Genomic DNA, 9,560 nt, shown 5'->3' with positions numbered 1-9,560 from the left:
TGCTGTGCAGGCATCTGTGATGCTGAGAAAAGCCTGGGTTTGCTTGATGAAGCAGAAAGGCCAAGCCCTGACCCCCAGGCCACGGGAAGGCAGATCTGGCTTTGACTACAATGGCGCTGGTGTCATGAACATTCTCACATGGCCAAATCAAATTCAGAGCAGTTATTCCATGTCATTTCCAAGACAGCCCTGTAGAGTTACGTGAGATGCCAAGGCTCTCACACAGCTCCATGCAGTTGCAGAAGAGTTAGGTCCTAGAAGGGTAGGGTCATAAAAGGGTCAGGTCATAGAAGAGTCACAGAAAATTTGTGTGGAGAAGGGTCAGGTCATAGAAGAGTTGGGTCAGAGAAGACTCATGTTTTGGAAGTGTTGGGTCATAGAAGACTCAGATCACAGAGGATTCAGGTCATAGAGGAGCCATAGGAGGGTGAAGTGATAGAACAGTCAGGTCATAAACGAGTGCAGTCTTAGAAGGCTTATGCAAGTGTTGGGTCATAGAAGGCTGATAGAAGAGTTGGATCATAGAAGGGTTGGGTCATGGGAGTGTTGGGTCACAAGAGAGATAGAGAACAGACATTTATAAAAGAGTCTGGATATAATGGGGTTTCATGGAAGATTTGGGTCGTATAGGGGTTACAGAATCAGGCCATAGAAGACTCGGGTCATAAAGGAGTCATATAAGCATTGGGTCATACAAGAGTCGGACAACAGATGGGTTGGGTTATTGAAAACTTGCTCATACAAGACTTGGGTCATAGAGAAGTTATAGAGGGGTCAGGTCATAGAAGGCTCACATTATAGAAGTGTCAGCTCATAGAAGGGCCAAGTTACAGAAAAGCAGGGTCATAGAATGACAGTGAGACACAATCAGCTCAAGGGCAGACTCTTGTTTCTGAAATCCAGAAATGGGATCTAAGTAGACAAGGCCTGGGGCACAGCCTTTTGCTCCCCAGCTCATACTTTAGGCATTTCTGAAAAGAACATGCAATGTGGGAGTGGTGCCAGGGGTCAGGGAGTTCCCTGTTCTCCATGAACTTTGGAAGGTGATGGAGAGTGGCCTCACTGAGACATCGTCCTGCTCACTCGGCTCCTGGGGATTCTGACCTTCCTGTCCCACAGACTGGGAAGGATTGTGGTTGCTCAAGGTATCCCTGACTTGGTCCCCAGCCACCGCTGGTTGATCTGCTCCAGAGTCCTGCCCTGAGTCACAAGAGGTCTGGGACACCTTGCTGGGGAAAAGAAGCAAAGAGGACGTAGGGAACCTCAGACCTGTCTACAACTGTTCTTCCTAAATCCAGCAGTGACCACACTGTGGTTTTCTTTCTTCTTCAGCTCTTCCTGAAGCAGCAAACACTCACCATGGTGTCCTTGAACTTTCAAGCTGGGAATGGGTTTTTGTCTGGGCTCTTGCGGAGCTTGGAGGATGCTGTCCCAGAAGACCATCTGTCCTGAGCTCTGTGACCATGTCCCAGCTCTGTCTGCAACAGTAACTGCTCCAGTTCCTCCTGCCTGTGCCCCTGGCTGAGGGCATTGCTGCCAGCTGGGGCTGAAGACCTGCAGCTCTGGCACCAGGCAAGCTCATCCCTGCCTGAAGGAAACCTGGGACCAAGTGTGCAAATGCTTACAGAGGAGAATGAACTGGGACAATGGAGAGCTGAATGTCTTTCCAGCCCCAGGTCTAAAGATCCAGGATGAAATGCCTCAATTCACTCAGTGCAACAGGTCCTCCCAGCCTGGAGAAATGAGATCATTCCCTGTCACCTCCCGGCTGTCCTGTCTAAGGACGGGAAAAGAAAAGTCATTCCCATGCCCAGCTCTTTTTCTAACAGGAGCAGTGACTCTGCAGGAAAGAAGCTTCTCTCCCAGCTGAGGAGGGAACATCAGGGATGGCTTCAGGCGGTTTCACAACAGGTTCCCCTGGAGCCCCAGGGACACCTCGAGGGAGCCCAGAGGGAGCAGAGAAAGCGCTGCCTTGGGCTGCTCCTTTGCTGCTGAGCTGGGCTGGGCTCCTGGCAGGGAGGGAGCTCCTGGCAAGGGGGCAGCGCTACAAAGAGCCAGCTCTGTCCAGGAGCAGCTCCTCTGCAAAGCCCAGCAGGGCTGAGGACACTGCCTGCAGGCAGCAAGGCGGGAGGAAGGAGGCAGAGAGAAGTTAAAGGCAGGGTGTGAGGATGCTGAGAGCTCCCTGAGGGAGGAATCCTCACAGCCCTCTACACCTATACGGTGAGTTCCTTGCTGTAGGACAATGCAGTTGCGGTTCCTGGAAGGATCTCCTAAAGCTGACCCATCCCACAGGTTCCAGGATCTGTCTAGATGTCTCTCCCAGTGTCTCTGCTGTAGAGGCAAAGAATGTGCTGCCGAGCAGAGCTTCCTGCTGACCTGTCAGAGGGACGGGGCATGAGGGCTGACTTGAGTGAGAAGGAGTGAAGAGGGGCCGGGGGAGAAATAGAAAAGGCCTTTTCAAGATTAAACAAGTCTTTGAGACTCCTGAGCTGTGTCCTTGAGTGGTCAGTAGGTCTGTTAATGACCTCCTGAAGTGCCTTCAGCCACTCCCCTGCCCATGGACAGCCCCAGCATCACCTCTGCTGGAGCCATCGGGTTTTTATGCCCTTTCGAGCCTCCAAACAGGAACACGCATCCAGGTGTGTGTGAACACACAGGCAGGTTTGTGTAGGGGAGTGTCCAGAGGCTGTGATGGGGTCTGGGAGCAGGGAAAAGACATGGGAAAGGGAAAAAATTACAAGGAAGCAAACCTGCAGGCAGCAGGGATAGGATCCAGGAATGAGAGGAACCTAAAATCAGAAATGTTGCAGCAGGGAGTTTACAGAAATCTCTCTACAGTCCCCTCTAGTGCAGACCCTTCCTCTGAGCAAGCCCCCTTGCCTCCTTTCCTACCCTCCAGAGCTCTGGGCTCCAAGGCTGAACACCCTCCTCTGCAGCCACAGCTCCAGTACCCTCTCCAGAGCCCAGGGGCTGAGAGCAACTGCCCGGCCAGGTTGGTGTCTGGGAGGGGGCGAGCACAGCTGGGGAAGGAGAACGCTGTCTGTGTGCCTGGCTGCCTCTGCCCTAGCTTCTCTCAGCCAGACCCTCCCTATTTTTCTCCCTGTTTCTCCCCTGTCTGTGTTCTCACTGTTGTTCTCTTGTTCTCACTGCCAGCTCTCTCGGGTGGGAGTTTCAGAAGCTGAGTCGGGCACTGATCTTCTAAGTCCCACCATGCAGGTGTGTCCATGGCAGTGCAGATGTGTCCCTGAGGAATGAACTGACCCTTCTGTACAGAGATATCACCAGGATACTTTGGTATCTCCCTGAGTTGTGCTTCCAAGATATGAACTACCCTCCAGGATGCAAACCTGTCCTATAGCATCTTGGTGTTACCTGAATTCCCCGTGGAGGAGCACAGAGATGCTATGACCAAGGAACTGCTGTTGGGTTTGTGAAATGAGCCATGTGTGTCCTAAGCTGAAAGTGAGTACTGAGACCTTAGGAAAGAGCGCTTGGCAGTGGGGATCTCTGCTCTCAGCAGTGTCTGGTGGCTTTTAAGGTGAACATGGAAATGTGATTTTCCTCTGTCTCAGAAAGTTGCAAGCCCAGGGAAGCTGGAAACAAGGGTGAGGGACAAAGCAGCTCCTCTCCCTCTGCACTGAGCCACAGGCAGTGCTCCTGCCTCGAAGGACTCCCTCTATTCTCCTCGAGTGCAGCAGAAATGCTGAAGGTTTCGAAGCCCAATAGAATGTCCAGCTGAGATGGGAGAGAGCTGTGAAAAATACCTCTCCCTCTCAAACACTTCCACAATTTTGGTTTCTTAGCACTGCGAGTGCAGATGCTGACAAATCGTTTTGCATTAGGAGCACTTTTCTATGATAACTTCCAACACCAGGACTGCCAACGCAATCCAATTCCCATGGATCCACTGCTGCAGAGCAGGGCTGACTCCTTGGAAGAAATCAGATAGGGGCTTCTCACCAAGCACCAAGCAGGGCTCCAGCCATGAAGCTGAGTGACTGTCTCATAGAAACAAAAATACCAGTGGGAAGTGTGCAGTGTGAGAAATGGCTGATTTTGCTCAGAGAAGTCTCCCCTAACTTGTCACTGTCCTGTTCTTCTTGTTCAGTGGTTCATACCCAAAAGCAGCAGATGTCCAATGGTAGCTCCATCGCCCAGTTCCTACTCCTGGCATTCGCAGACACACGGGAGCTGCAGCTCTTGACCTTCTGGCTCTTCATGGGCATCTACTTGGCTGCCCTCCTGGGAAACGGCTTCATCATCATCACCATCGCCTGTGACCACCATATCCACACCCCCATGTACTTCTTCCTCCTCAACCTCTCCCTCCTCGACACGGGCTGCATCTCCACCACTGTCCCTAGATCCATGGCCAATGTCCTCTGGAACACCAGAATTATCTCCTATCCAGAACGTGCAGCTCAGGTTTTTTTCTTTCTCTTCTTTATCTCCACTGAGTATTTTCTCCTCACAGTCATGTCCTACAACCACTACGTTGCCATCTGCAAACCCCTGCACTATGAGACCCTCCTGAGCAGCAGAGCTTGTGTCCACATGGCAGCAGCTGCCTGTGGCGCTGGGTTTCTCAATGCTCTGCTGCACACGGCCAATACATTTTCCCTGCCCCTCTGCCAGGGCAATGCTGTGGACCAGTTCTTCTGCGAAGTCCCCCAGATCCTCAAGCTCTCCTGCTCACACTCCTACCTCAGCGAAGTTTGGCTTCTTGTGGTCAATGTCTGTTTAGCATTTGTCTGTTTTTTTTTTCATTGTGGTGTCCTATGTGCAGATCTTCAGGGCCGTGCTGAGGATCCCCTCTCAGCAGGGATGGCACAAAGCCTTTTCCATGTGCCTCCCTCACCTGGCTGTGGTCTCCCTGTTTGTCTGTACTGGCATAGTTGCTAACCTGAAGCCTCCCTCCATCTCCTCCCCATCCCTGGATCTGGTGGTGTCATTTCTGTACTCGGTGGTGCCTCCAGCAGTGAACCCCCTCATCTACAGCCTGAGGAACAAGCAGCTCGAGGACGCAGTTTGTAAACTTATTACTGGAGTTTCTAAGCATCAGTGATGTCCCATCTTCTTCTGCCTATCACTCACAACAAAACGCACTGCAGAAATAGCCTTTCTTTGGTGGCTGATGTGGTTTGGCTTTTAGTTTTTCTTCATTATGATAATATTGTCCAAAAAGAAATGTCGTCATTCCTGTCACTGCTGTGTCATTATCTCCCTATCTTGTGTGACCCAGAGACTGTGTAAACAAGGAGCCGTGCTCTGTTCTTGTTTAAAGAAAATAACGGCCCCTGCAGCCACTTGTCTGCCCATAATCCTTCCTCAAGCTATCTCTGGAGCTACAGGGACACCTCCAGGTGTGGAGGAGAAAAGAGTCCCAGCACTGTGAGCCTGATCACTCTCCTGCTGTGATGTGATCACAGACAGGGACGGGAAACGGGCCCTTCTCTGACAGAGCTGATATCCACAGCGTTGCTGTGGAGGCCTTGAGGTCACTTCACTTTGAGAGTAACGTCACCTGGAAACTGCCTGAGTGCATGGTCACCTCTGTCCTCCTTATTTGCTCAGTGGTGACTAAATCAACCACCTTTATCAATAAAAACGGAACCTGTTTCCTATTGGCATTTATTGCACATCAGTCCCACAGCTCTTGCCACTGCTGGTCTCTCAGCCAAGGCCTTTCTCACACAGCTCCAAACACATCAGGGGCTCATGACCTTGTGTCTTCAAACACTGAGAAAGTCCATGGATTGGGTTCCCCCAGCAGCCCTGGGTCCTTGCTCAGTGTTTTACCCTAAAAGGTTTATCAGACCCCAGCTCTCCCAGCCTCTCCTGGTCCATGATGTGCTCCGGGCCCCACCACCCTTCTGGCCTCGGCAGGACTCGCTCCAGGCTGGGCAGGGTCTTCCTTGTGCTGGGAGCCCCGTACTGGCCACGGCAGCCCTGATGTGTCCTGTGGTGGGTTAACATTGGCCAGCAGCCGGACCCAACCCAGCTGCTCCCTCCCTGCCCGGAACCAGCGGGACAGAGGGAGAAAGTGAACCAGAGAAGCTCATGGGTCAAGAGAATGCAAAGGAGGTCAAGGACCAACGACTGTCACTGACAAAGACGTGTTGACGTCCTGAAGGACGTTTTCATTTATCACCAGTTAAGAAAAGTTTGGATTGTGAGAAACAAGGACAAAACATTAAAGTTCGTCCCCTCACACTTTCTTCCAGGCTCAAATGACTCTATTACTCCCAATTCCTCTGCCCATCTCAAGCCCAGGAGGAGCATGGAGGATGGTGAAAAGGGGGTTAGAAGTCAGTCAAGATCATCGCTGCTGCTCCTTCGTCCTCACGCTTCTCCCTTGCTCCAGCCTGGCTCCTCTCCATGGGATCCCACCATATCAGCGGTCAAGGCTCTGTGTGGTTCATTCCTTTCTCTCTACCTATGGGACAGTGTCAGGTTCCTGAGAGCATCCGTGGGCCTTCATAAACCTGACCAGCACCTCCTGGGGCCTCCACCCACCCCTCTGTCCATGGGCCTTGTTGTCAGATTTGCAGAGTCACTTCCTAGCTTGTTCTCCAAGTGCCAGGCCCAGAGGATTCACAGAGGCCAAGGACCATTCTTCTTCCTTTTTCCCATTGCCTGGTCAGGTTTTTGGAAGAGAGAAAGGAAAATCAGGTGAGTTTTCTGGGTGTCAGTGACAGACAGTGGGGAGCAGAGCCATCAAATGTGAAATGATGGAATGGCAATGACAGTTCAAAACCGTTCTGTTCTGCTCCTTTCTTGGAGGTCTTAAATCAGCCATAGGAACCTGGATGCACCGAGATCCCTCCACCTCCACCTTTTAGTGATTAAGCTGACAGGATCCAGGTCGGTGTGTTTGAATTTGGTTTCCAGCCTTGAGAACCCCATGGGGTGGAGATGTGCCGAGAGACCTGCAGAAGGATCTCACTCCTCTAGAGAAGAAGTTGGATGTTCAAAGGAATCTCAGGAGGCATTGCCCACCGATGGCTGTGTGCACAGAGCTGGTCAGGTGGCTCATCTCTGTTTCTGTAATGGGGGTTTAGATGCCCGGGTCCTGTGTGAACTCTCTCCGTGGATGCTGACGTTGACTGAGCAGCCTCGTCTGACTTCAGAGCTGTCCCTGCTTAGAGCTGAGCATTGGAGTAGAGGTCACCTGAGCTCCCTTTTCCCTGAATTGTCCTTTGAATATTAGATGTAGAGGCCCTTAGCTCCAGCTTTTTCTTTTCTCATTGAGCACATGGTCAAGACACAGGCTCCTGGAAGGGCTGGTGGGAAAGATACTGCTGGGAGTCTCTAGTTCAGCCTCCAGACCTCCTAAGGAGACACTCTGCTCGAACATCAATTGGAGAATACTTCTGTCACCTCTTTTCTGAACCAAAAACTACTAAAATATATGTCGGGTGCACTTTGAAATCTTCCTCTTTAACCACACTGGGAAATGACTGCAGTGAGCTGAACAAGGCTTGAAGACCTGAAGAAAACTTCAGGGAGAGAAAGAGCTTGTTAAGACTTTCTGTATTTTAATTTGATCCCATGTGTATTTGTTGCTAAGTCCTTAAACCTCAGCTACTCAGAGAAGATTGAGCAAAGTTCCATCATCTTCCAACAGTCCTTTCCATCATCTTCCAACAGTCCTGGAAGACTGGGGAAGTCCCACTGGACTGGAGGCTGATGTTGTGCCCGTCTACAAGAAAGGTTGCAGGGAGGACCCAGAAAACTACAGGCCTGTCAATCTGACCTCAGTGCCAGGGAAGGTCATGGAACAGGTGACCTTGAGCGCGATCATGAAGCCCATGCAAGAGAACCGGGTGATCAGGCCCAGTCAACACGGGTTCACAAAAGGCAGGTCTTGCCAAACTAACCTGATTGCCTTCTATGACAAAGTGACTCGGCTGCTGGATGAGGGAAAGGCTGTGGATGTATCTTCATGGACTTCAGTAAAGCCTTTGACACAGTTTCTCACATCATTCTGCTTCAGAAACTGTCACCTCTGGCCTGGACAGGCGCACACTCTCCTGGGTGGAAAACTGGTTGGCTGGAGGGGCCAGAGAGTGGTGGTAAATGGTGTGAAATCCAGCTGGAGGCCAGTGACAAGTGGGGTTCCGCAGGGCTCAGTGCTGGGTCCAGCCCTGTTCAATGTCTTTGTCAATGACCTGGATGAAGGCATCGAGTGCACCCTGAGCAAGTTTGCAGATGACACTGAGCTGGGTGGAAGTGTCGATCTGCTGGAGGGTAGGGAGGCTCTGCAAAGGGATCTGAACAGGCTGGACCGCTGGGCTGAGACCAATGGGATGAGGTTTAACAAGGCCAAATGCCAGGTTCTGCACTTGGGGCACAACAACCCTGTGCAGCTCCAGACTAGGAGAAGTCTGTCTAGAAAGCTGCCCAGAGGAGAAGGACCTGAGGGTGTTGGTTGACAGCCGACTGAACATGAGCCAGCAGTGGCCCAGGTGGCCAAGAAGGCCAGTGGCATCTTGGCTTGGATCAGAAACGGCGTGGCCAGCAGGTCCAGGGAGGTTCTTCTCCCTCTGGACTCGGCACTGGTGAGACCGCTCCTCGAATCCTGTGTTCAGTTCTGGGCCCCTCACCACAAGAAGGATGTTGAGGCTCTGGAACGAGTCCAGAGAAGAGCAACAAAGCTGGTGAGGGGGCTGGAGAGCAGGTCTTACGAGGAGCAGCTGAGAGAGCTGGGGTTGTTTAGCCTGGAGAAGAGGAGGCTGAGGGGAGATCTCATTGCTCTCTACAACTACTAGAAAGGAGGTTGTAGAGAGGAGGGTGCTGGCCTCTTGCCCAAGTGACAGGGGACAGGACGAGAGGGAATGGCCTCAAGCTCTGCCAGGGGAGGTTACGGCTGGACATTAGGAAAAAATTCTTCACAGAAAGGGTCATTGGGAACTAGCAGAGGCTGCCCAGGGAGGGGGTTGAGTCACCTTCCCTGAAGGCATTTAAGGCACAGGTGGACGAGGTGCTGAGGGGCATGGTTTAGTGTTTGATAGGAATGGTTGGACTCGATGATCCGGTGGGTCTCTTCCAACCTGGTTATTCTATGATTCTATGATTCTATGAAGTTCTCAAGAAGTGAAAAGCACAACTTAGAGGTGCTTGTAGTATTGATTGGTCTCAGTGAGGATTGTTTTTATTAATAATGGTGGTGGAGTTGGAGATCAGGCCTTACAGCAAGACAAGGGCTGAGAAGGAGAGCATGGAAATGGAGAGAGAACAGTCCTGGGAGATAAAGCGCTGGTGCCTGGCAGTGCTGCCGTGCCATTTCCCTCCACCCTCAACTACAGGAACTGTCCCTGCAACTCCAGAAAGCTGTTGGAGGAAAGATATCAGGAAACAAAAGCCACTGAATATCCCTTTATTTTGTTTAAACAGAAAGAGAGCACAGATCCTCATTTACACAGACAATCAGCAAGAAAAGAGAAGACAGTGAATTAAAAACAGGATGACAAGATTATCACAACTGAAAAAAAAAACCACCAACACCACCAACAAATACAGAAACCAGTCTGGGCCTGCCATTACTTGCATGATAACTG

At 51.4% G+C, this 9,560-nt stretch overlaps 1 protein-coding gene across 1 annotated transcript; it reads left to right on the top strand.

Moving 5' to 3' along the window:
- Window positions 1-2,557: 2,557 nt before the first annotated feature.
- Window positions 2,558-5,065, top strand: LOC138729802 (olfactory receptor 14J1-like). The gene is made up of 3 exons (XM_069874355.1): window positions 2,558-2,639; window positions 4,109-4,713; window positions 4,787-5,065. The coding sequence occupies exons 1-3, from the start codon at window positions 2,558-2,560 to the stop codon at window positions 5,063-5,065; spliced, it is 966 nt and encodes a 321-aa protein (XP_069730456.1).
- The last annotated feature ends 4,495 nt before the right edge of the window (window positions 5,066-9,560 follow it).

This window comes from Phaenicophaeus curvirostris, chromosome 21 (assembly GCF_032191515.1).
Source record: "Phaenicophaeus curvirostris isolate KB17595 chromosome 21, BPBGC_Pcur_1.0, whole genome shotgun sequence".
Taxonomy (NCBI): Eukaryota; Metazoa; Chordata; class Aves; order Cuculiformes; family Cuculidae; genus Phaenicophaeus; species Phaenicophaeus curvirostris.
The sequence above is the reverse complement of the archived record's forward strand: the minus strand, read 5'-3'. Positions and strand labels throughout refer to the sequence as shown.